General features: G+C 38.0%; 2 protein-coding genes across 5 annotated transcripts; one reads left to right on the forward strand and one right to left on the reverse strand.

Annotated features, from left to right (window-relative positions):
* Nucleotides 1-4,457: 4,457 nt before the first annotated feature.
* On the forward strand, nt 4,458-18,164 carry LOC105056156 (signal peptide peptidase 1). 4 transcript variants are annotated; one of them, XM_010938261.3, is made up of 13 exons: nt 4,460-4,668; nt 5,380-5,430; nt 5,530-5,583; nt 6,127-6,242; nt 6,344-6,495; nt 6,587-6,672; nt 9,546-9,673; nt 10,743-10,793; nt 12,368-12,454; nt 12,555-12,624; nt 15,625-15,761; nt 15,874-15,951; nt 17,897-18,164. In XM_010938261.3, the coding sequence occupies exons 3-13, from the start codon at nt 5,544-5,546 to the stop codon at nt 17,981-17,983; spliced, it is 1,032 nt and encodes a 343-aa protein (XP_010936563.1). In that variant the 5' UTR covers nt 4,460-4,668; nt 5,380-5,430; nt 5,530-5,543; the 3' UTR covers nt 17,984-18,164. The 4 variants fall into 4 exon arrangements, with proteins under 4 accessions (XP_029123697.1, XP_010936563.1, XP_073103494.1 ...); XM_073247394.1 differs by lacking the exon at nt 4,460-4,668 and adding an exon at nt 4,790-4,921; XM_073247393.1 differs by having other exon boundaries at nt 4,462-4,658; nt 5,380-5,583.
* Nucleotides 18,165-24,646: 6,482 nt separating this feature from the next.
* Nucleotides 24,647-27,055, reverse strand: LOC140853439 (indole-3-acetic acid-amido synthetase GH3.8-like). The gene is made up of 3 exons (XM_073248095.1): nt 26,643-27,055; nt 26,455-26,556; nt 24,647-26,354 (listed from the first exon to the last, which is right to left on the reverse strand). The coding sequence occupies exons 1-3, from the start codon at nt 26,960-26,962 to the stop codon at nt 24,977-24,979; spliced, it is 1,800 nt and encodes a 599-aa protein (XP_073104196.1). The 5' UTR covers nt 26,963-27,055; the 3' UTR covers nt 24,647-24,976.
* Nucleotides 27,056-27,707: the final 652 nt, after the last annotated feature.

Raw genomic sequence — 27,707 nt, forward strand, 5'->3', positions numbered from 1 at the left:
TTAGGCCAAGTGGGAGATTGTTGGGAATAGTGTCCCAAAGCCAATCGTCAGCCTATTGACGGTTGTGCTCCTTTTTGTATTAGTACATGAATTATAAATAAATAAAAATTATTTTGATATTTTTTCATCACAAATGTTTCATCTTCTAATGAACTCCTGTGTTGTGGTGAAGTCCTTAGGACTATTTAGACTCGACAAAGGAAGATTTGTCGCTTAGTCCTTAAACATGTTCGCGACCAAATGATACGTTGTTACCAAGGACGACAACGTTTATCGAGCATAGGTCGTTGTGTGCCATATGGGTTGGTTGTCCTCATAACCAAAGAGTGTGGAGACACTGGTATGGCATACAGGTGAGATGTAATGGTACATCTGCACTGAACGTGACCAACTCCGGAGCTATTTCTGCTGTCAAGATTTACTCCGATGGGATATGGGTATAAATGTCCCTCCGACCTGAGACCGCCACGGTGACTTGCAAGCAACTCACTGCACTTAGGCACTGGACTACCAGAATTTCTAATTCAGTGACGGAAGGTTGCTGGGTGTAGTCAAGTACTTGACTTGTCGGTGCGTGTGTCAAGATGGGATTGACCACTCCAGTTTAGGAGCTGTGTACAGTCGTGTTTCAATTTAGCAAAACTTTGGCCAGGGTAGTCCTAGTGAGGAGTCACAAGACTAATTGAGTTGAGCACGATTCGGATGATATCATCAGGGTTGACAGTTTAACCCTGAGTCGTCCTAAACACAGGGGTCAAAAGGGATGAATTATACGGTAACCATATTCACGTAGGTTCTGAATGTTGCGATTGCGATTATTCGACCTATCCGATTGTCGGATACCATTGCTAGATGGTCACTTCGATTAGTACAGGAATTGGTTCCTGTGCTACCGGTTTAAGTTCGAACCTACGGGGTCACACACATTAGAGGTTCCTTTCTGATCTGATGGCTGATTATGAGTCTTATCTATCTGAAACTCTATGATTGAGAATTAGGATTCTCTAATCATGAGTTCCATACATTTTGGGTACCGGAGTCAAAATTTTGAATTTCAAATTTTGAATTTGAAATTTGAACTCTTTGATCAGGGTTTCATATCGATGGTCTCTGATGCCTGATTGCCCATCGGATTTGGACTCAATATTTATGAGAGATTTAATTAGTGATTTAATCACTAATTAACTTAATTTGATTGAGTAATTATTTTTGGATCAAGTCCAAATTGAATTGGATTCAGTTTGGATTGACCCGATTAGGTTAAATGTTGACCTAATTGCTAAGGTGGTTTAGTCCCTGATTTGATCAGAGGTTAGGTTTAGTTAATTTTTGATTTGATTAAGATTTTATTGAGCCTAACTAAGCCTAATTATGTTGGGTTTAATCTGGTCTAATTGTGCTTAACCTATTTTAAACTAGGTTGGCTCAATTTGAATCAAACCACCTTGTTTTAAATTCCCTGCAACACCCAACTTCCTTGCACCCATTTGAATTCACGAGAAGAAACTTCTCATGAAATTTTTCTCACACAAAACCCTTCCTCACACCCTCATTTGTGCGCCATATGGATGGATAAAATAATTAGTTAGCCATTCAAATTCAAAGCATGTTTGAATTTGAATGGATAACTTATCACTTGCCCTTTCATCCTTATCCATTTTGTGTGCCATATTACTTACACGAGAAAAGGTTTCTCGTGAAATATTTTTCATGCACAAAGAGCCACGCCCCTTCTCTTCTCACGCCTAAAAGGATAGGGATAAGTTGGTTTTCGTTTAAATTCAAATTTGATTTGAATTCAAATGTGTAACCTCTTGTCTTTATCCTCTCACGCGGATAAGACACGTTCGACGTTGTTTTAAAAAGAGGAGAAAGGTGGGACGTACGTAGAAATTTTAGGAGAGAAACTTTGGGGCGTGAGGAAGGCTTCTGCGCAAGGTGAAGGTCCAAAACCTTTCGAGAGAAAAAGAAAGAAAAGAGAGAAAATTGGGCGCAGGGTTTTTGGTGTGTACCCTAAGGTTTCTACCTAGGGTTCGGAAAGTGAGATTGGTGTGCCACGAGTGTCGTGAGTCCACCAAATTTCAGGGAGAGATCCATCAGCCTCTCAAGCAACTGTGCAGATGATCCAAAGCATTTGAGAAGTCAGCACACATCGATCGAAGGAGTTCGATCAACATCTGCCATCAAAAGGGTGAAATCACGAACTAGCATTCGTGAGGAGCTGATCAGATGGGAGCTTCGTGTGGACGATCCGTAGAGGCTAGACATTTGTGTGGCTGCATCGTGACGATCAGAGCCCCCCTGACGGTGATCAGATTGCGGTGATCGACTACCCACAAAAGGTGATGTGTTCTGAACACAGTACTGTAAAACGTTTACTGATTCAAATTTGAATTTCAAATTTAAATGCATGCTGTTGTATCATATTTAGATCCTAGTGTAGGGTTAATTAGTATTAATTAATGAGATTAATTAATAATTTCGCTGTAAAATAGTAATTTTGAAAAAGTTTTAAAATTACCATTTTGCCCCTACACTAAATTTTCGCTTCAGAAAGGGGGCCGCTTATTGTAGGAGCTCGAGCGAGGATCAGTTGTCGTGAAAGCTCGGAGTAGTGTCTCACTGTAGAAGCTCGTCTAGAGCCCACTCGCTACTGGGTAGCTCGGGTGAAGTCTACCTGTAGTAGAAGTTCAGAAGAAATTTGTTTATAGTAGAGGCTTGAACAGAATTTGCTTACAGTAGACGTCTGGGATAGACAGCTCACTGTAGGAGTTCAGAGTAGACCGTTCGTAGTAGAAGTTCGGCTCTCGCAGGAGCTCGATCGGGATCCGGAAAGTGATCGACCGTCGTAAAAACTTGGAAGGAGTCTGGTTACTGTAGAAATCTCGTTGTCGGGGAAACTCGAATGTTGACGAAGCCCGGAAGAAGTTCGGGGGTAGTCGGTTGCTGTAGAAGGTTGCTAACAGTGGGGCCCTGAGGGCCTTTGGAGTGGCTCGGTGGATGGATGCAGAAATTCATTGTCGAAGAAGTCCAGACGGTCGAGGGAGTTCGAAGAGGCGCCACATACAAGGTCGGAAGCCAGAAGAGCCCCGAAGGATCGATCTTTTACAAACTTCGACCGGGGGGGGGGGTATTTTATACCCAACAGGATATATTTAATGCCATTCAATTTTTTTCTCTGATTTTCAATGACAAAAATATCTTTTCTACTATAGAACAAAGAAGGAATAGTATTATTACTTCCTAATACTTTGTATGACTTTTCATGAATATATATGGTATTCTGAGCCATATATATAACTTTCTGTATATTTATGATATTTTAAATAATATATAAGATTTTTTAATATTTTATATGACTTTTTATGAATATATATGACTTTCTGTGAATATACATGACATCCTAAATAATATATATGACTTTCTAATGCCTTATATGACTTTCTATGAATTATATATATGACTTCTTATGAATATATACAATATTTTAATAGTATATATGACTTTCTAATGTCTTATATGACTTTCTGTCAATATATATGATATCCTAAATAATATATATGACTTCTTGTGAATATATATGATATTCTGAATAATATATCTATCAATATATATGATATTCTAAATAATATATATGACTTTTTGTGAATATATATAATATTCTGAACAATATATATGACTTTCTAATGTCTTACATGACTTATTGTAAGTCATATAAGGCATTAGAAAGTCATATATATCATTCATAATGTCATATATATTCATAGGAAGTAATATAAGGTATTAAGAAGTCATATATATTATTCAGGATATCATAAATATTCACAAGAAGACATATAAGACGTTAGAAAGTCATATATATTATTCAGGATGTCATATACATTCACAGAAAGTCATATATATTATTTAGGATATCATAATTATTCACAAAAAATCATATAAGGTGTTAGGAAGCTTTATATATTATTCAAGATGTCATATATATTGTTCAGAATGTTATAAAGATACAGAAAGATATATATATCATTCAGAATATTATATATATTTATAAAAAATCACATAAGGTATCATGAAATAATAATACTGTTTTTTCTTTTTTCTATGGAGAGAAGAATATTTTCATCACAAAAAATTGAAGAAAGAAGAAAGCTGAATGGTATTATATGTCTGTCCCATTTAAATACGCTATATGTCTTAATATTATTAGATAGTGCACTCTTATTACACCGTGATGCACAAAGAATTACTCTTCTAAATAATGATACCCAGCTTGAAATTTTTGGACCGGAAACAAGCTTGCTTGCTGCGGTTGCGATTCTTCAGGCTCCAAAAGAAATGGGCTATCCTCAACTGGGCTAGGATCCAGCCCAGCCCGGTTCAAAAGATGACCGGTTCTAGGATTCTAGCCCTTGCGAGGCGTCGCATGCGCTCCTTCCTGGCATCTTCTCCCGTTCGCCGAGAACGCGAGAACAGCCGACCAGCCGGAGCGGCACGTGCGAGTCCGCATATGGGTAACGGCAGTCGCACGTGCGAATCATCCAGCGCTGTAAGTAGAGGGGGCGAGGCATGAAAAAGAAACCGATCTAGGGTTTCTTGGAGGTCGAATCCCACAGATCTCCATCCCGGATCCAGGGCCTTCCGACCTCCCCAGGTTTCAGGTCAGAAACGGTACGATCCGAATCTTCGTAGATTTGCCCCTCCTCAATTATTCATTCTCTCAACTTCTTTTTGATTCCATTTGCTCTGCGATTCGGATCTGTTGCCAGCGTTAGTGATTGAGTTTCTTGGGTTTTGGAGGGCGAGAATTGGGATTAGATTTAGGTTAGGATTCGGTTCGTTGACGTGCGTCAATCGCTGGTCTCGTTTTCGTGGTTGACGCTGGATATCGGAGGCGGTCCCATGTGATTTGCGGACCGGACTGGTAAAAAATTTGAATTTTTAATGAGATCAGGATGTTTGGATGATATAATTGAAGTCTCTCTTCATCTCTTGATGGAAACTTTTCGTACCATTGTAGTGATTTTTTTCCTCCCATTTTTTGATGCTTTTGAAGGCTGCTATCTATTCTTTGCGGTCGTAAAGATTTGAAAAGGTTATTCTTTGGAAGCAAACCAAAATTACATTCTTTTTCTTTGATTTATCTTCATACAGCGCTTCCTTCTCTCTGTGAATAAGGAGAGTTACCTCCGCAAAAAAACAAAGGATCTTTATATTCATGTCATACGGGTTTGTTCTTTACTGTGTGAAGGAATTTTCTGGGACGTAATTTCCATCGTTTTGGGACACGATTTACTTATTCCGCTCTGAATTATCTGATTTTTAGGGGATGTTCGTTTTAATCTTTATATGATTGTTGATATTGCTACATGCTTTCTGCAGCATTTAAGCTGGGAGGATATATATTGCTGATCCATCTCTGAATTGTTCAAGGCAGTTTGTGAACTTTGTCTGTCTTCAATTTCTTCATAGAGATCCAATTTTTGCTCTTGCTTCATTCGTTGCTTGCAAATTCCTTTTGTTGCTGTCCAGTCTGAGTTGCTGATATGAAGACTCATGAACGTGCTGCAAATCTTGCTCTTCTAGGTATGTTTAATGTCTTATCTGAAAAGCTTTTAGCTTGCATGTTAGAAGGGAATTTCAAACTAAAGAATGCAGATAAGTTGAAGTACTCTCTTATAATGAAAAATGAAAAAGCAGAGTAGTGGTATTAGTTTCTGTCAATAAATAAATCCTCATTCCAAAAAATAAAAGTTTCTTGCAGCTTGTTATATGATTCTTATCTATAGTTATAAATATATTTCGTTGACAAGAAATGATTTGTTATGGAGAGCTAGCATGGTTGTTTTTTTAGCTTAGCTTGTCTTTTAATGTTTAAAAAGCAAAATGTATTGTTTATGCCTTTATGGAATATGTCTTTAATTTATATTTTATATAGGTCGTCAAGCAGTTGGTGTGTGCCATATGACTTCAGTTTGTTGTTTTTTCTGCAGCTATTTTGTTATTTATTTATTTATTTATACTTTTGAGAACATTATAGAATTCGTTTATGGTATAAATGGTCTTGTTTCCTTGTATGGATAAAATTTTTTGAGAGATAGCCTGTGACACAGATTCACTATTGTGTAGGTTTAACCTTTGCACCACTTGTCCTGAAGGTAGATCCCAATTTGAATGTAATTTTAACAGCATGCCTAACTGTTTATGTGGGTTGCTTTCGGTCAGTCAAACCAACACCACCATCAGTAAGTGCTGTTAATCTTGTGAAATTGCAATCTGTTAATTTCTCGGTAGACCAGCATAGCTCATTTTGCTTTCTTCTGAGAATTGAATGTATTTCATGCAGGAAACAATGTCAAATGAGCATGCCATGCGCTTTCCTCTTGTTGGGAGTGCAATGCTCCTATCATTGTTTCTACTCTTCAAATTCTTCTCAAAAGATTTGGTGAACGCTGTTCTTACATGTTACTTCTTTGTCCTTGGGATCATCGCTTTTTCGTATGTACTATCCTCCTTTATGTAAATTATGATAACTAATGTGGGAAACAGTTGTTGTAGCATCCAATCTGTTGCTGATTCATATGTGCAGGGCAACATTGTTACCTTCAATTAAGCGTTTTCTTCCAAAACATTGGAATGAAGACCTCATCGTTTGGCGTGCTCCATACTTTCACTGTATGTGTGCTATCCTTTACACTGATCCATTTTATATATTTTTTTTCACAAAATATTACATATTTTATCAGTGTTCCAGATGTCTCACATTTCCTAAATTCTTATTCAGAGTCTTCTTGGTTAACTACTTAATTTTTAAATTTTTGTCAATTTTTTACATCTGGTATTCTTCACTTTCTTAGTCACACATCTCATGCTGTCTTATAGATGGCTTTTGTTTATTAAAAAAAAAATTGCCTGATATTTGTCTGCATGTTTTCTTATTAGTCTGTATTACGCACCTTTCCACTCCTGTGTGTGTGCGTGCGTGCATGTGTGCTATGTGGTTGGTTTTTGATAGAGTGATTCTGATCAGCTAAGCAATATATATATATATATATATATATATATATAAGCTTAGACTACTTTTTGGATACTCGTATTGCGAATAAGCGGTTTTGAATTTTGTAACTTTCAAGTAATAGTTATCAACAACAGATCTATTTACAGAAGATCTGATTATACATACATGCGTACACGCATATGTGCATACATACACACACATATATAGATATAATCATATACTATACATATATTTGTATATATACATTATATATATACACACAATTATGTGTGTATGCTTACTTTGTGTTTATATAAAGATCAAATGAAGTGTCAGATTTTTTTTTTTTTAAAGCCAAGGCACCATTAATTTATGAATGATTTAATAAATATTTAATTGGTTAAGGTAGAAGATAACATTTGTCCATGAAAGCAGTACGTGTTATAGACACAAATGATCCATCAAAATGTGAAAACAGGATGGCCCATAGGATGGGAATTTTAGATATGATGGTAAGCCTTGCGTTGGTTCTTAAGGTTCACATGAATGATGACATCAGATTTCGAAGGAATATGTGGTTTGGTCTAAAATAGTATGTGTTGCACTCTTACAATTTTTCTCCTTTCCTGCATGAAGATGCATTGGTAAAGCATACTTTGTTGCTAAATCACGAAAAAGAATCCATGGGATGAGGTGTTCAGAGAGCAGCCTTCTCAAGATTCCGTGGGGCTATAACCTACTTTCTTACATTGGTATTTGGAGATGGGAAGCTAAAAGGTCTCTTTGTCATGCTTTTCTATGATCTTTTTAGAAGTGGATTACACTCTGATGTCTACAAGCTGGTTTGGATTTGGAACACTTCTGTTCAGTGGAAAATTTAGGTATCTGTATGGTTTTCATTCTTTGATGAACATTATAATCTATCATAACCTGGTAAAAATGAGGAAAATAGGTGAAGAAAACTCACAAGCTCTTTGGTAGGTGGTTGAGAAGATGTTCACTATCTATTTCTTGTGACATGTTTTTGAGCATTTTGAAGTTGTTTTTGATCATGATTTATGATCCACACTGTTAAGTCATCCACTATATCCCTTGCCAACCTTGAGGTGGTGGGATTAGATTATTTGTTAATTGTTACACCAATTAGTATTTAGGTGCCATGTTGTACCTATGGCATATGCTTGGAAGATCTACAGGAAGCTCAATAGAAGGTTCTTCAAAGGCAAAGTGAGGAGCCAGAGGGATATCATAGACACAAATGTACTTCTTTTTTGCCCTCCGGGAGGGGGTTGGTGTCATGGACCCATCAATTTCTTAAATGTCTTTTTTGGCTCCATATCCTACCACCTTAGAATGGGAAAGAAATATTTAGTTGCATATAATGATTGAATTGTAGTCCGTTGGTTGATTTAAGTTATTGATATTTGATGTTTTAGGAAAATCAATTCTGTTTTAACGGTTGGCTTTTGTATAAAAAGGGATATGTGCGGTGATGCGGAATCATTGATGTGCAGTTTATTTATTGATCAAAAATATTAAGACTTGTTGCTTGTTGAAAATCCATTCTGTTTTAATAGTTGGTTCTATATAAGAAAAGATATTGTGATGATTCAAGACCTCATCCAAAAAGGCTAGCCAAAAGATTTATTTTGGGGTTCCTTGTCCTTACATAAGTACTTAAGATCTCCCTAGTGCATAATTGAAATGGCACACCTCTTGTTTAAACTTGGTGCCCTCTTCAAGTTAATGATCCAATTCCAAATCAATCACAAACTGCACAATCAGCCCGTGGTCAGATCCAAAAAAGTTTGTGCTGGGTCCACTTTGATAACGTACCCTAGTCCACATGGGTCCATTTTGATACTTTGTAACGACCCAGGGATTCACCCAAAAGGACTAAACAAAAGTAGGGTTCCTTGGCCTTTTACAAGTACCCAAGACCTCCCCAGCATATAAATGACGTGGGACTAAACCACATGCCAATTTGGTCCTCATAGGGATGTTGCAAGAAAATTTGAAAATTTTGTGAGAGCTTCTTGTGTGCTTAAGTTCCTGGAGAACCAACAGAAGTCAGGAAGTTATAGCCATTTTTGGCACTCAGGACAGAAATTACTATCTTGCAGTGCTTGAGTTGGAATGGGTTGTGGATTTTTCCTTTCAAATTAAGAAAACTTCTCATTCCTTTTTTCTTTTTTTTTTTTATTTTTTTGTATCTCATTCATACAGGCGGGTCTAATTGCATACAAAATTCAGATCTCTTTTTTTTTTCTAGCCTGTGCAGTCTTGTATCAGTTTTTCCTTTCAAGTTTCCATGGTATTAGTTGCATAAACTATTTGGTATCTCTACATTTGTGTATAGTTGAGAATGTTTTTATCACACCAAATTCGGGTAAAATATTGTGACAGGTTAGGATGTATACAAATTATAAAAAATCTGATAGACTGAGGCTTTGCCCCTGCTGTTAATCATCAGGATTGATTAGGTGTTTTGCCTTCTCTGGGTCATTTTGGTTTGGAATGATGTTTAGGTTTTAATATTCCTTTGATGCAGCTGCTTCAGTGGAGTTCACCAGGTCTCAGATTGTTGCCTCAATTCCAGGAACCTTGTTCTGTGTGTGGTATGCTTCGCAAAAGCATTGGCTCGCTAACAATATTTTGGGTATTGCATTCTGCATTCAGGTTAGCCTTATCTTTCAAATGATGATATTTTGATCGCTTTGGTATGTAATGCTGTTCTTTTTCCTTCAATCTTTTGGATTATCTTATGGAACTGGTAGTTATTGCGTTCATCTATTGTTTCATTCCCAATGTTTCCTTAGAAATTTTATGCATAGTTTATTGCAAAATATTGAGCCTTAGCCTTCCTCAGCACTGTCAAGAAATTTTAAAAGGTGTAGATTTCATTATGCATCATCTAGAGTACAAAATTTGTTGCTATGAATTCTTCCATAATTTTGTGCTTTTGTAATATGTATGGATACTTGGATAGTTTTTTGAATCATCAATATTACATTTTGGTAAGTTGTAGTATATGTACATTTGTTCACATCATATATATATATTTTTGCAATTGATTTCTTGAATGCCTCACTGACTTTGAGCCTTCGATTTTAGCTAAAACTATCATTAACTTATGGTCAAGTAAATGAATTCTAAGTTTACTGGTTGTGGGACCCTACAAAGATCCCAATCAAACACCAATGGCCAGAAAATGCTTATAGATGGCTAAGACTGTGTCTTAGTGAAGCAGGGGGGAAAAAGATGACTAGTACTCTGTGCTTATGGTTTTGCCAGATAGGTTGTTTGGGATTATTATGTCATCACTTTAAGGATCAAGTCTAGGGACATCTAGTTTCTTTTCCTTTAATTTTCATGTCCACTGTTGCTTGCAGGTGGAACTTTTGCCATGGAAATTATGACTTGCATTTTATCCACTACTTGCCTCTTCAGTATGGTTTCAAGCTAATATCTATGTTCAGATAGTATGTGGCTCATTGGCTATTACTTTCTCAGCAGTGTGGTAGCTGCAGAGGTTTCACTATAGTAAAACCATCAGGATTATTTCAAACTTCCCATCATGATATTTATTTTTTTTATCTATTATACAAGATGTTGTGATTTTTTTGCATTTTATTTCAAACCTTATGGATTTATTTCTTTTAAAGGATCTCCAGCTGTTTAAAAATGTCATGCATGTATTTTAAACTTGATGCATCATCAGGTTCACTTAACATTTTATCTCTTGTAGGGAATTGAAATGCTGTCATTGGGCTCATTTAAAACTGGTGCCATTCTATTGGTAAGAGTTAATGAAGCTTTATCTTTTGTTGAAGAATATACATTCATCATTATATTCCTGAAATGCATACGACCACCTTGGCTTGTTGTTATTGCAGTCATGTTGTAATGCTAGTGCATTGATGTTCACTTGCCATTTTCTATGCATACCTCTGCATAATTATTCTATATTTTTGTTCTAGAGTAATTATTAAATCAATTCTCAAGTATTACCTTCTACCTTTTGGGTTACATGCATATATACATACATATATAATCTAATGGACATACCTTACAAATTACAATTGGCAGTTAATCACTGATATAAAGAGATAATATATTTTTGGATCCATAAATAAAACCTAGGTGCATCTTTATGAGGTTCAATTTATAAAATCTTTAACTAAAGTATCTAGTTTATGTGATTCGTAGTGTGATTGAAAGTTTAGTACTTGGATGACTGTGTGAGAGGTATTGGAAAAGGCCAATTGGTTGGAGCTGATTAGCATTTTGCCATAATAACCTAGAGTTGGAATATCTGCATTTATGATGTGGCAAATGACAAGCATTCAGTGATGTCAGTGGGCTGGGTCAGCCCATGAGACCTTCAAACTTGACTCTGCTCAGCAGTAGTACCTGCAGTAGACCTCTAGTTTAGCTACCTAATGGTCTAGATATGACATTGGCATTAACAAATGTTTGTTTGTTGGAACAGTATGGATCTTGTAAAAATTGGGTCATCCCTTGACCTACGCTGATGGATTGTAATCTATTTTTATATTCTGTGAAAAAATTATTGTGGGTATTAAGAGGTTTATTCATATGATCCGAATGATCCTGGTAGCTGGGACAGATGTTTATTTGATACATTTTAGGCTATTTCAATCTAAGCACTGCTTGACAGGCCTGGCTGGTGTGACTTAATATGAAGTAATTTGTGCCAATCTTTCTTCTATCATCTCGTTTCTCTAGAATATTTCAAGTAATATTAACTGGATTAGATCATTTAATGCTTATTTACAGGCAAACAATGGATGATACTCTGCATGTCCATATTGGTAATCTGTGGTGGTCGCCATCTTCATCCTTTTTCAGAATATTTGCTGTCATTTCAGTTATCTTGAATATGCAGAAACTAGTGCAGGTCATTTCTTTTCTAATGTGTAGTTTATTATGAGGCCATTTGACGCAAGATAAGAATAAATGGTGGAAAATTAACATTAATTTGCCCAGGGCAAGCATGGTAGATTTTGTTGGTTTTGGTTGATAGTTGTGTTTGGCTTTTGCAATATTACTTTGCTCTGTATTTTTTTTTTTTCTTTGCAGTCACAATCAGCTCTCCACTCAGTTACTTCGAGAGTTTGTATTAGTCTGTTATACATTGCATGCTGATCAACGTGTAGAGGACATAGCTTTCAAGTTTCTATTGATGTGGCATGTTGATTGATCTTTGGATACCTACTCAGTTTTCTCTTTCCTTCTGTCAATTGTTTTCGTCATTCTCTTATGAAGTGGATATCATTTTTTATGCATTTAAATGGCTATTTATGAGATATTTCTTTAATTTGCAATCCCTTGTGTTTTCTCCAATTTTAGGCTGGACTGTTTGTATATGATATCTTTTGGGTGTTCTTTACTCCTGTGATGGTTAGTGTTGCTAAATCTTTTGATGCTCCCATAAAGGTTAGTTCTTTTAGTAATTTGATTGTAAGTTATTCACTGCTGATATGCTTATATTGTTGCTTTAATATGAATTTTCTGATGTTGGTTCATTCAAAATCAGCTTCTATTCCCAACTTCTGATTTGGCACGGCCTTTTTCCATGCTTGGCCTTGGGGATATTGTGATTCCTGGTAAGAGGTTTTATTCTGCTTTTTTTTATTGATTCTTTATTTTTGGTATCTCCCCAACAAAACAGTCTTCTTATTTCTCTATTTTATGTGTTGATGCTGTCCTTGAAGGAGTTATGTCATCAAGTTGATTAGTTAAAAATAATTCAGGTATAGGAGGAAAGCAGGAGAAAGGACTTCATTGGAAGCCGCCAGGAAGTGGAAACTTCGAGTGTATCTAGTAAAATAATAGATTGAATTATGTTCAGACTCATCAGTTGGTATGGCGTCAGTTCAATATATAGGCCAGGCTTGTTCAACCCTAAGCAACATAAATCAGCATGGATCATTGATTTTAATCAGGATAGTTCTAATCTTTCAAAAGGCAAAGCCACGTAACTCCATTTTAACCCTGATAAGGAGCAGGCTTCTTTGAACAGTATGCATCTTGGTATTAGACAACAAAACCTTGAAATCTGAAACTGCCTGATTGTGGGTAGATGGCAATACATGCAGGATCTACATGATTGTGAGCTGTGATGACACCTGATAAGCTGACCATTGCCCAAATGTTACCTTGATTGGTCACGTTTGATTGATGAGCTTCCTGTCAACCATTTATATATTAAACTGTTCTTAAGTAAGAAATTAGCACATTTGGCAGCAAAGATTGGAGAAACTAAATAGTGGCTGAATTTTATTTTGAAGGCTTAGAATAGAAGATACCTGAACAACCTATACGGAAGGTAAAGAATTTGGTAAGGCCTTGCTTCAATGGCATGTTGTGCTATGATAATGATCATTGACAAAGAAGCTTTCTTATAGCAAATTCTGAAAGATGTGGTGAGGCTTGTTGATTTTGTCAAAAATTGCTACATCCTTGGAAGAAGGATCATTGAATTATAAGGCCAACAAATTCCTCTACTGCATGATCCCTTTTTTGCCATTTACCACTTTGAACGGTGAGCAGCAGAAGATGTCCTTCCTTCCAATTGTGATCCCTTCCTTAAGCCTCTGGGGTTTTATCTGGTTACAGCAAATTGGAACGTGGTACTCAAGGACTTTATTTTAATCGGGCCCTTTGCCTTTGGAACAAGTTCTCATACTGTATTGAACTTTGTCAGAGAGATACATATGTAAACAACCTTAATAAAATTTGTTCCCTCAACTTACTGTGATCTTTTGCAATTTTTCTTATTTACCTAGTATTTGGTTGGGGTCATAAGTGGGTGGATGGATGAGGTTGGAAGAATGGATGGCCTTCATCCACTGTTTAATTCAAAAATTACAAGGAGGATGAATGACAAAGGAGGGGTTGTCTATCCATTCTGCCCTATAAATTTGCATCCTCTCAATTTGGGAAGATGTAAGGAAGGATGGATGGGCACTGATGGATAGATTTTTAATTGACAAAATTACATCTCATTAATATTTTTGATAAAACTATAATATTTCTTTATTTTTTTATTCATATTATTTATATATATTTTATGTATACTATTAATCATATACTATTAAATTTTATTACTAATTATTTTAATTTTAGTACATAATTTTGATAATTATAATTAAATAATTAGAATATCTTCTATTTCTCTTTTTTATTTACTATTTATATAATATTAATTAACTATTTAAATTAAAATATTAATTAATTAGTTATTTATATAATTAATATATATTAATTAATATTTAATTTATAAGTTATTTATTAAATTAAATTAAATTAAAATCAAATATTTATATAATTGTTCATATAATTATAGATTATAATAATTATAAGTTTATATATTGTTTATTTTTTTAGTATAAATAAGTATTATAAATTGATAATAGTAATATTTTTATCAAAAGATAGTCTAGTAAAAATGTTATATAAATATCATCCATGCTTCCTTTTATTCTTCCTATACCAAACAGAAGAGGAAATCATTTCTATCCATCTTTTCATATTTCATCAAATATATAAAAGGATGGATGGAATCCATCGTCTCCCTCGTCCATCCTTCCTCCATCTATCTATCCTCTCTCTTGTTCATCTTTCCTTCCATCTATCCTTCGTACCAAACAGAGAGTTAATGTGTCTCTTCCAATAAAGTTCTTCCGGTTCACTTCTCAGAACTTTCATTTAAATACTTAGTCTCCCTCCCTTTTCTCGAGATAGTAGGATGCATCTCCAGAATGTATTGAAACTCTTAAACATGAGCAGAGATGTTGCAGTTTAGGAAATCCAAAATGAAGACAATTATAGTATATGCTTGGAACAACTATAGGGAATTAGGGAATATCAAAAACCCCACATCTTTCCTTATTGGAGTGTGTGAGGGTGGTGTGGTTGGGAACCAATTTCTGATTTATTTCACTTGTTTAATGCAGTTGAAATTTTTTAATTTAATTTTATATTGTACTGTCATCAGCTGGATTTTTTTTCAAGTGAATTCCACCATTCAGACACCACTTTTGCTTTTAGTATCTTGGCCATGTGGAAATTAAGTTCTGCACTGAGAATTTTGGAGTTGTTCTAGGGATAGATCTCTCCTGCTAATCTTCTTTGTTTTTTTTTGTTGTCATCTAGAAATCTTTTCTCATGCTAACAAGTTGAAGGCTTTCCAAAGACACCAATGCGCGCAGCCTAGAGACTAGGATGTTGACGGTGATTAGTGATAAGACTATGAAAATAGATGTAATTATTGTTGTTGGTGTGGTATTGTTTTGCAAGTAAGCTAGTTTTGATTCATTGTCAAGTTTCCTAGTATTTGTGTAACGGTGTTAACCAACTAACCTTAGGCTTGGACCAGAAAAAACCATTTGTAGCTCTTGTGTAGCTTACAGCTTTAATCTAAAGTTATCCATGCTTTATGTTTAGTTGCTCTGAATTTTTTGGCAAATGGACTAAAGAGTGGCTAACTCTTTTTAACCCTTTTTCTGAATGTCGTCTTTCATCTTAAGCTGATTCTGTGTTGCAATTTCTGATCAGTTGAATATTTTATTCATAAATTTATTATTATGTCTTTTCTTCTTCAGGGATTTTTGTAGCATTAGCATTGCGCTTTGATGTATCAAGAGGAAAACAAATTCGCTATTTTAATAGTGCATTTTTTGGATACACACTTGGCTTGGTCCTTACTATTTTTGTGATGAACTGGTTTCAAGCTGCACAGGTAAACTTCTTGAATTGTGTTTGTCAGTATCTTTGTCTATGTTTTTCTTCCTTATCATTTTCGGACTTAGTATTCAACATTTGTTACTTTTTGTTGCCTCATCAATTTGCAGCCTGCTCTTCTATACATAGTACCTGGTGTTGTTGGATCTGTGGCTGTTCACTGCCTGTGGAATGGGGAAGTAAAACCGGTTTGTTCTTTATTTCATTTCCTATAGGACTCTCTCTCTCTCTCTCTTGCCCTCCCCCCCTCCTCCTCTACCCTCCTTATGCGGTTAACTGTCTGACTAAAAGTTTTTAACTCTTTTGAATAGAGTGGAATAGATACATTAATATCTGGAATCATGAAACTGAATAAACCTGGAAGAAATGGAGTGTAGGCTCTCCTAAATTAGCCTGTAGATTTGCTTAATTTTTCTCTGACTACATAAATTTACATGACAAAAGTTCATATTTAGATAGAAAAGTGAGATTGGTGAATAGTAAATTCGCTTTTAAGTGAGTCTATTTATTTGCTCATCTTTTGAAGGTGTATAAATAAACAAGGTTGTTTAATATGTTGATGGATTGGGACCCCATCTATCTCCATTTAATCTCTCAGTTTTGTCAGTCTGCAAACTCAAAGCTGCAAGCATACCTTTTATTCAGTGAGCCATCTTATGTAAGTTCCATGCATGTGTCACCAGATGACTTGATTGGAGGTTATATTTTAATTTTGTTCTTGATTTCTAGATTTCTCAGAGGTTAGACCATTCTTAGACAGAATATTCAAGCAATCTGCAAAAACTTTTTATTCAATCCCTCATATTGACAAACTGCTATCTCCGTCGCTTGCCTGTGGGGTTCAGATGAAAAGAAAATCAAACTTATACCATGAGTTTTTTTAGTAGTTAAAAATTCAAGTTACTAGCACTGATTTGTATCCAAGTTTGATTACCTTTTGTCTGCAACATACCCAAGTCAAAATTGATTAAAGGGATGTGATATGAAAATAATGAATGCTACTGTAAAAAAAAGGTTTCATGCTTTTTTCTCACATTTGTGGGCTCATATCTCATTCCCTTTTCCATGTGCATTTGTGATCCATTTGTACAACTACTTAATGTGGACCTTGACCATTGTTGTTGGAGCTATGACTAGTGGCAGTGGATCAAATTCTTTGCTTAAAATTGACAAATTAAATGGATGCACCAATTTTTGTTTGTTAGAGCACTTTGCGAAGAGTCTGCACCCATGAAAATATTGTAAATTTTTTTTTTTAAGGTTTTTAGTTTCTGATCTGAGTTAATCTTGCAAATCATGTGGTGACAAATTATGACCTTTATTATGTAACTACAATATAAGAATCAAGGTTTCTCTTTAGGAATCCTTATTTGCTATTCATTTCTGTTAATAGCTACCTTCAGTCTTGTTGCAAGCTTTCCAAATTCTTTCTTTGAAATTTTGTTCAGTTAACTTAAGTCTGACAATAATAAATTGATGATGGGTCTCCCCTCTTCACATATTATCATTATCATTATTATTATTTTAAACTCTTAGGCCTGATCCTTCTCTTTCTAAAAGAGATATTCGAGTACCTGTTCTAGCTAAAGCCACCTCAGATTTTCAGATTTGATGATACATGCCTGTACCAGCTCAATCAGCTCTGTAACTTTTTCCTTGATCAAGGTTACCCGTATAGCATCCGAAACATATCCGTGCCCCACTATATCATTCTTAACTTTTTCTTTCTACCAATCTAAACGTCATCATTTTGTTCGCATCAATTTGGTGTTCTTGGATCCTATGACCTTTACCACAAAAAAGTCAATGCACCTAAGCACATACCTTATTTATGTTCTAAAATCTTGGCGAGTTGTCTGTACAATAATAATGTTTGCATATAATGAAAGCAAAAGATGCAAGTTAACTATTATATATTGATAAGAAACATTAATCTATGACAAAAAGAAGGAAAGAGAATGCTCGTGAGTGTAATTAATAGCATCTTTGTAATGAGTGGAGAAACATTCTTCTTAATTTGTTATTGCATATTCCATCATCTGTTGGGAATTTAGCAGGTCATCTAATTGTCACATCCAATGTTATTTTTGACTTTGTGAATGAGCTAATCTCAAGTTTTTTATATTTTTACAGCTTCTAGAGTATGATGAATCAAAGCCAGCATCAGCCAGCGGTTCATCACAAGATGGAGATGATAAACTCAACAAGAAAGTGGAATAGTGGCTAATGGATCGGATTGCAGAACCTTTCTGATATATGACAGATGCCATTACTAACTCTACCAAACTGATGGTTGCAAGAATCGCTCCCAATAGCTTTTGGAATCACAAAGTTTTTATAAAATACAATAAATCTTTTATAGCTTATAAATCCAGTGCCTTACTTTAGAGATTTATCAGTATCTTTTTTCTTTGTGGATGTCGTTTTCTTCCATGTCTCTTTCTACTGCCATTTTCCGTTTTGTTTCCTGGAAGTATGAGCCCTGAGCTTGGCACATCATTTTGTCTTAAAAGCTATCAGAGCTGGTTGGGGAGGCTTCTCAGTTTCTACCCCGCGACTCAATTATTTGGTTCTGGGACATATGTCGACAGACCAAAAGTGGTAGAACCACAATAGTTTCTAGTTAGACTATCCTTTCTAGCTTCAGTTTTCTAATACGAGGTATTTACTTAACAAGAGTTTTAAGCTGCATTTCCATGTAGGTGAAAACAGTCAGCATGCAACATGCGCCACACCCCCCCTTCTCTTGGATTAAGATGTCTGTTTCATGATGCATTTATTTTGACATTTTTCATTTGTTTCAAACAGCTTTGCCAGTTGGGATGACTTGCAGGGATACACTGCTGAACATGTTAATGATTCAATGCCAACCTATCATGCATTCATATCCATGGTTCTATGTAATTTAATCTGTTTAGATGTCTCATGAAGGCTCCTTAAGAAATCCTATCCTCGAGTCCATGGGCTATCGGAATCGATGGCAATGAACTGCACAACACAGTAGGCATGTGTTCTGCTAAACTCTGAATTCTGATAAAGTGCAATGAGTACATATCTATTGGCTTGGATGGTTGGAACTTTTGTCATCTTTCAAGTGCAATATGTTTTGTGGAATGGTTACAACAATTATCACATTTTCATATCCATTCAGCTCTTGCTTCTCGGAAGTATTTTGAAAAAAACAAATTGAGTTGGTTTGAATCTGGGCCACAATATCTATTATTAGTTGCCTTGACTTCGGTGGCTACTTAATCTTGGAATCTTCAATCACATCCATTTTCAAGTTGTTGCAAATGTTGCCCTGCCTAAATCTTGTGACTGCAAGATTTGCATCATTGCTTACGTCAAGCTACATCTCAATCCGTGGACAAGACTTTTGTAAATATGACAATCAGGAATCAAGACTCTCTATCTCTTCTTTCCTAGTTTCTCCCCTATTTTTGCTCGCCTATCTGAGCTAGATCAGTCTGTGTGTTGAAGGGGACAGAGGTCGGACGATGGGGTTAGGTTGAAAAGCTCTATTTGCATCTAATTTTGATTTTTCAGAATCAGAAAAAACCCAAATTCATATCCAATCCTCCTGGGTTTGGTTATGGATCAGGTTCATATGAACGAGAATAAAGTAGTTTTAAAATAAAATAATACCAATGTGATACTATCTATTCTATCTTACTAGCACAAATGCCTAATTCTCATTGTCTAGGACATAACCAATGGGTTTGAGAGATTAAGACTTGGTTCTAAAAGCTTTAAAGCTCTCAATCAGACGATAAGAATGGTAATTTAATCCTGCCAGTCTTTTCGGGGGACCATGTCCTAGGTTAGAGCCATTTAGGCCTGAGTTCTGTTGGATCATGATCATTCCATTTAGAGTTTAGCTTTGGTGAGTGAGTTTTAGCCAATGAAAAGGTTTTTACATCTTTCAAGTGAGCAGCCATTTGTTTAATCGAGCATAATCGATTTTAAACTTGATAACAAATTGACGAAGTACAAGATCCAATGTTAAAAATTGATGAAAGATCTATCAGCGCTTAGATGATTCTACATAGAAGTTGGTGCTTAGCTGAATGGTATGCGAACCATCAAGCATCTTGCATGATCTCTGACCAAAATAATTCACTCGCCTGCTCCTTGGCTGATCAACCGAGCAGTGATTGAAACATGTAATTGGTTGCATTACACAACATCAAAATATAGTTCCCATTTATCTACTACAATATTATTTTTTTGAGGGAAGCCTATTTACTACAATATGATCAGCAATGATGAATAAAAATGTGCCTCCTAGCATTCAAAATCAATAATATGATATGACTAAAGACACCTTCATGGTGCGATCATACACGCACTAACACACTGGATACCATCTGACCAGAGACACTTTCATAAAAGGCCTCTTCCTTTCATTCCAAGTGTACAGTCTGTTGGTTTGAGTTATCTCTTGAACTAACTGAATTCTTTTAAAACAAAAAAAAAAAGAGAGGAAAAAAAAAAAAAAAAAAAACTCCTGCCTATTGTTCCGGGTGCATTTTGGTTAGCCATTAAAAAAATATATTTTTTTTATTTTTTAATTTTTAAAAAATAAAAATTAAAAAATAATATTTGGTAACATCATGAAAAGTAAAAATTAAAAATAAAAAATAAAATAATTATTTATATATAAAACAAAAATTTTTTACTTTTCAAAATTTATTTTTTATTTTTTTTTTTCTGTCCATCTAAAATACAAACTAAAAAATAAGAGTCTGAATCTTTCTTCTCATCGAGCTCTTCACCTCTTCACCTCCTCTTCATTTTCTGAACTTTTCTTCCTCATCGAGCTCTTCATCTGTCATCTCCAATTATTCTTTTTGCTTTATAGCAACATAGTTATAAATATATTTTTTATTTTTTATTTTTATTTAATAATAAAAATAAAAAAAATAAAAAAATATTTTTTAAAAATTAAAAATTAAAAAACAAAAAGTACCTTTAATGATCAACTCTGCCTATTATTTGAAGTCCATGGGTGCCCTCTAGTTGTGAAACCATAAAGTACTGCTGGTCTTCATCAGATAATAGCGGAAAGCAGCAGGAATTTTTCTTGCTAGTTTAGAGATGGACAAAGAATAATTCCGTGAGACAGAGGACGTCATAAAGTCATGCAGCAAACTTTTTGGAAGGACCGACACGGACGGCCCGTGTCCTATTCACGGTGCCATGCATGCAGGCCGTAATTGACTTGTGGCAGCTTGATTGCTGCCTCTAAAGCAAGCGTCACGTGAACATGTTGTACAGTGTCACAGCCCATGTCCCTCGCACGTCCATGATCCTTTTGGAAGAACCACAGGATAATGAGGGACCACTGTTGGACTTCCTGGCTCCCACCTGCCCTACATATACCAGCTTCGCCATCAAGATGGTCTAATTTGGGACCACTGTGGTCCCTCAGGTGATGCTCTAGTGTTCCCTAAGAGTGTTGAATCCAAGTCACTACTGAGTAGGTTAAGCCATAAGCTATGAACAACAAAATTGAATAATTAATTAAACTAATTAAGGCTGCTTTCGGTTCGGGGATTAGAACAATGAGAATAACAAATATTTGTCAATATATAGTTTTGCCAATTCCTTTCTGGCTTTGTCTATAAAGAAAAAAGAAAAAGGCATAAATGATACTTTTATGCCAGGGAAAAGCATGTGACACTCTCTCTTGGAATAAATATGTTAGTCATAAGCTAGTTTAACCGGCATAACTATTCCTTTGCACAAAGCTTATTCCGAGCTTTGTGTTTACTTATGACTAGTCTAAGGCTGTGTTTGATTCAAATATAAAGCAGGCATAATATTTGGAATAAGCTTGATACCCGCCAAATTAACATCATTGTGAAAGGAGGCATAACCAAGGAATAATTGTGCTAGTCAAACTTGCTTGTGACGAGCACAACCATTCCAAGGGAGAGTTGTCGTAAATTATTCTCTGGAATAAAGGCACCTTTCATGCCTGCTTTATCTACGGAGTAAAAAAGATAAAATCATCAATTCCAAAAAGGTACCGTTTGCTATTCAAAAATTGAACCAAACAAAAAATGGCATAACTATTTCCTGACACTTTTCTTATTTCTGAACCCCATGCAACCTAAGTTAATGACTGGAATCTACCCATGTTTTATATTGTCTAGCCAATATATAGGTTAATAATTGTAGCAACTAGTCTAGCATGAGGTGCATATGAAACATGATTTAGTATAGAGAATTTATAAATTGTTGGTCCTAGTGCCTTAGTGTTTTGTCTGGCACAGCAGTCACATTCGCCTAGGAACAATTTTGACTAGTAGCCAGATTCCTTCTGTCATGTCAAGAAAATTACACAATCAGAGTCTACCAAGGAGCCAATGAACCTATTGAATTATGTTCACATCATGAGTAATTCAAAGTAGGTGATAAAGATTTGGTTCAAACTAAGAAGGGGATGATAAGTCAAAAGCTAGGATCTGATTTGAGAGCCACATGTTGCACACTATAAAGAAACTTATCAATGATGTGGCTCTAGATGATTTGTGGAACTACACATTTCGCTTAATGCTTAAAGTCTCCATAGAAAATTTTGTCGAGCATCTTCTTCGTTGCAGAGAAATCTATCTTACAAGAACGCGCATCGAAGTTTCGGAGTTGGCATTGATTCTTCCATTTGCATTCCTATAAACATGTTGTCATCCATTTCCATATATATCACTCTTTACACGTGGAAGGGATGTGCTTGTAGGAGGATGCGGAAGGTATACAAGCCAATAAATCAAAAAGACAGCCTCATGTTCTCATCGAGATGCTGCTTGCACTTAGCTACCCTCTCATCAAACCCTATGATCATCAAGCCAACTTTTCCATGAAATGGAAAATTCACAATGGTTTTTGGATCATTAAAAAAAAAAAAATCTTGGACACATTGTTTTCCAACATTTTTGTCATAGGTAGGTCTGTAGAATTAATTACTCGGTGCCTCTTGATATCTTAAATTTTATGAATGTATGCACTCACAATATTGAGATACTGCAGTCTTTCATCATACATTTAGCTAATTAAATAATTATAATAATTTAGATAAACTATCAAAATGGAAAGAAAATGTCTTTGTAATACACAAATCTTATGCCAAAAATTACATAACCGGCATGTAATTTGCATGTTGCTTCATGTGACATGCTCCACCAGATCATATCATGCATTATTTCAAAGAAAAACAATAGGATAGTTGTATCACTTTTAGGACTTTCATTTTAATTGTCATCCCTTTTTTGTGTGCGAATGTGCTTTGAAATATCCCTTTTTCTCATATAAAACCCTCATACTTTCTACACTTTTGGTTGTACCCTAAAAGTACCTGCATACTTTTCAAAAATTAATAATGAAGTAAATAATAGTAGTATAGTGGTAGCAGCAATAGTTGGGTACCGTGTTCCTACGACAAGATATGAGATGGTGCTGGAGAGAGAGAACATATGAGAGGGTATTAGCATTCATTAATTTGCAAGATAGGGAGAGAGTATGGTTGTCCGAATAAAGAGAAGAAAAAGTTATCCATTTGTATCACAGTGCATCTTATGTATGGGAGTGAAAAGTAGTGCCTCTTCATTAAAGGAATTGTAGCTGATCAAAGTTTTAAACTGCCTCCTCATGGGTAAGAAAAGTAAACGACGTGTCTCCTGGTTAAAGAGGAACCAAACAGTCCAAGTCGCAGGTAAGAAAAGTAAATGATGTGTCTCTTGGCTAGGGAACCAAATAGTCTAAGTTTCAAAAATTTAAAAAAAAAAAGAAAAAAACTTCAATGACTAAGAAGACTAAGGAGTTATTTTGAAAATAAAATCCTAACCAATCATATGTCTTCAAAAGATAGAAAATAATAATAAAATAATAAATATTCTATAATTTTTTCATACCATGTTGCAGAAGTCTACTTAATCATATAAAGTTTTCTTAAGTTTACAAACAAATTCAGGATAAATGGAGTCAACAAAATCAAAAGGCTGCAACATATAAATATCCTTATCAAGATCACCATATAAGAAGGCATGCTTGACATTCATCTACCACAAAGACCATCCGTGCTAATTGGCTGGCTATCTTTTATTAGGTCGGGTCGCGGGCTATCCGACCCATCTGAATCAGATTAGTGATCATCACAAGTTTTACCCTTCTCCATGGTACGTTCTCTTTATCAGAAAATTCCATTCCATCTTATCATTCTTTCTTCACCTTGTCCCATTTTTTTATAAAGGATTAATGCTCTAAAAAAAATACGAAGTTGCATGCCATGATGTTGGTTTCATCTTGTTTTCCTCAGAATTTGAGTTAATTCTTCAAGGAATAAAACCCAGAGACAAGAGGAAGAATAGCGCCAGCTCCAAAAAAAACCCTCACCTCCCCAGCTATAACCACCCATTCGTGACAAAAACTTTTCAGGACCATTTTGTTTCCACATTCGGAACAGGCACCTCAGAATCACCCCACTTTTTATCATTCTCTGCACTCCAAGGCCAAACACAGATCCCATCACTCTAATACAACCCTTGAGCACTCCAAAACTCTCCACACTACAAGCAATTAGATAAGCGTCTCTTGGTCTTCCTCTCCCTCCATCGTAGCTGCCGGTGGACGCAACCCAGCGACCAAACTTTCCCCACAAACACCAACACGGAACCCGTGCAAGGAAACCAGGTTCGGTGTCTCACACTGTTTCCCCCGGATTTCCAATCTCCTCTCTTTGACCACATCTCCAGTTTTGACCATGACCTCACGAATCCCACAACCAAGCCCACCTTGACCTGGTCACACAACCCAAAGACATTCCTTAACAACCAGCTTCATTAATTATAGGATATTTCTAAACCCACTGCACTAAAACTATCATTTTTGAAAAGAACATCACACTATCAAATTACTTTTCAACGGAGTAGAACAAGTCGTCCACTATGCTATAACTAATACTTTTTTTAAGCAAAAAAGCGCCACTATTTGACATTAATAAAGTAGATGATGTTCTCCTTCTTCTTTTTTTTTTTTTTTTTTTTTAATTTTAAACAAAGGAATAGAGGAGAAAAGAAAGTAATAGGCCGTCTTCCACGGGATGGAAACAAATTGCAGCTACGTCCCCGGCACGGCCGTTGACTAGGAAAAGACAGGGAAGGTAAGTTGGTCGGTCGGTCAGCGCCACGGAAACACACACGTGGGGCCCACGTTCTAGGTGGCGCGGTGGGGGCTCCAGGTGGGGAGGGTGGGGCTGAAGTGGGTGGAGACGACCCGGGAGTCGAGCAGGTCCAAGATCGGGGGGAAGTTGACGCAGCGCGGGACCTTGTACTGGTTGATGGACGCCCCCCTCGAGATGGCGTAGTCCATGAGCTCTTCGAAGGTCCCTCCCCTCACCACCCGGATCTCCAGCGCCCCGATCGACCCGTCCGCCACCCGGCTCTGCCGGTACACCGAGTTCAGCGCCTCCTCCATCGCCAGACAGCAACGCCCCATCACCTCCCCGGACGGCATTCTCCCTTCACCCGTGGACTCCTTCACCAGGAGCTCCCAGTAGACGACGTAGTGCCCCGGGATGCTCTTCGTCGAGGCGTGGCTGGTGTACTCCACCACGGTGGCGTTCCACGGCTCGAGGAGCTCCGACGCTCTCTCCACCGCCTTCTGGAGCTCCGCCTCGTCGGTCTTGTCCGACTCGATGCTCAGCAGCACGTTCTTCCGCCGCACGAACCGGAACTGTGGGGCCGCGTTGTGGAAGCTCGTCACCCGGAGGATGTCGCCGACCCGGTACCGGTAGAGCCCCGCGTAGGTGGTGATCACCAGCTCGTACTCCTTGCCCACTTCCACGCGTGCCAGGTCCACCAGCTCCTCCCCCTGGCACGCGCCGCCGGCGGCAAGGTCGAGAGGGAGGAACTCGAAGTAGGCCATGTTGGGCATGATGGTGTAGGAGACCTCGGAGGGCTTGCACATAGGCCGCAGGTTGAGGCCGAAGTAGCACTCGGAGGAGGCGTACATGGTGCACGCCATGGGGAGCCCCCCGCTGTAGTACTCCAAGGTGGGGATGTACTGTGCCATGGCCCCCGTCACGATCACGTCCAGATATTTGGTGTTGGGCCACATCCTGGTAACGATCCCCGCCCACTCCCCGGTCGAGCACTCGGCTCTAATGAACTCGGCGAGCTCGGTGTTGGGCTTCAGGACGTCGGCGACCGAGTCCCGGACCGAGGGGTCGGTGATCTTGGGGCTGAGCGAGCCGGCGGCGATGTCGCGGGCGAGCTCCCCCCAGTGGAGCTGCAGGAAGCGGATGGCGCGGAGGAGGCCGGAGGCGAAGACGGCGCCGACACGGAGGACTTGGAGGCGGTGGAGGAGGCCGCAGAGCATCTGGACGTACATGCTCTGGAAGGAGTCGGCGCAGAGGATGGCGGGGGTGGGGCTCGTGATGACGTTGTAGGGGTCGTAGGGCCGGCTCTTGAAGTGCTCGCTCTTGTAGTAGCTCGTCAGCACCGGCCGCGCCAAGAGCCCGCCGGGGGTCCTGGTCTCCGACTTCACGAAGTAAAAGTAGAGGGCCTTTCCCTTGTCCAGCCCCCGCACATAGCTGTTAATTATTAGCGTCAACAGAGCATTAGCAGCCGGTATTATCTACTTTCATTCATTGGTTTATGATTGGCTAGAATGAAGAACGAGTGGGTACTCACAGATTCATGACGGGCGTTAGAAGGCTGTAGAGGAGCTGCCGGCGGTCCAGCTCTTCTTTGATCGTCGGCATCAGCTTCCGTTCACCGGCCGACGTCCCGGAGCTACAAGACAAGACAAGAACAAATATTAGTGACCGTGCAAATCTCGATACTAAATTTAGAAATAATAATTGTAACAAGAAATGCACCTGGTGAGGAACTCAGAGATAGGGTAGGCAGAGAGGATGGGAGAGCGGTCACCGTTAGCAATACGCTGGATCTCCGGCTGAAGGTCCTCATAGGTGACCATGGGGATCTTAGCCTTAAACGTGGCACGGTCAGTGGCGCCGCCGAGGTTATACCTCTGGAGGTACTCAGTCTCAGCGTTCCGGCTCAGGATCTCGGCAAGCACCTTCTTTTGGACCGCGTCGGCATTGGCGGTCATCTCATCGATGAATCGGAGCTTTTCTTCATCCCTCTCGTCGGCGGCCGGGCCGAGGGATGTGTAAGTGGTGGTTTCCACGGCCATTTGGCCCCTGTCAATTAGTCTCTGTGCTCGAGAGATGGAACGCCGGGGAAAGGAGGTGGCTTGCGGCTTTGCAGGATGGAGAGAGCCGTGGCGACGGTGGGAGAGTATTTATAGGGTGGGAGGGGTGGCGATCCATCGCATCACGCGTACCGTCTAAGAACAAGGGTGCGAGAGGTCCACCGGCTGGGCCCACGGCCACCGTCAGACGTGTAGGGCTGAGACCAGGCAAGGTGGGCCCCGCTGTCTCCTCCTGGTCCGGATGCGATCCGACAACCGCGCGCACGTCCCCTCCACGTAGGCTCGTGCCAGGTCGGCAAATGTTGTCGTCCACCTCGGCACAGTGACGCATGGCGGGCGCCGGACGTGGGGACCGGTGGACCACGATAGCGATGCAGTGCCGGCGGAGCAGGCAGCGACGAATTCGCATGGTTGGATTAGGTGGCCGGAGTTGGACGGACGTCGGGGGTGGAATCATCCGGACTGGACCTTGGGACGTCTCTCTCTCTCTCTATATATAATAGTGTTTATGGCCAAGGCAAAGTCGTCCTCTATCCTTGTCAAGATACGTGGGGGGTGGGATTCCAATTGCATTATTTTAGGCATGGTGGAATTGCTAGTTTTCTGTTTTTTCTTCTCAAAACTAATGATATATTGGATGAAGGGACTGGAGTAGTATATAACCGGCCTCTAATTTTGTGATAGGTCCTCAATTGGTTGATTGGAAGCTTGGATACACTATTTTTAT

The sequence above is a fragment of the Elaeis guineensis genome, chromosome 13 (assembly GCF_000442705.2).
Source record: "Elaeis guineensis isolate ETL-2024a chromosome 13, EG11, whole genome shotgun sequence".
NCBI lineage: Eukaryota > Viridiplantae > Streptophyta > Magnoliopsida > Arecales > Arecaceae > Elaeis > Elaeis guineensis.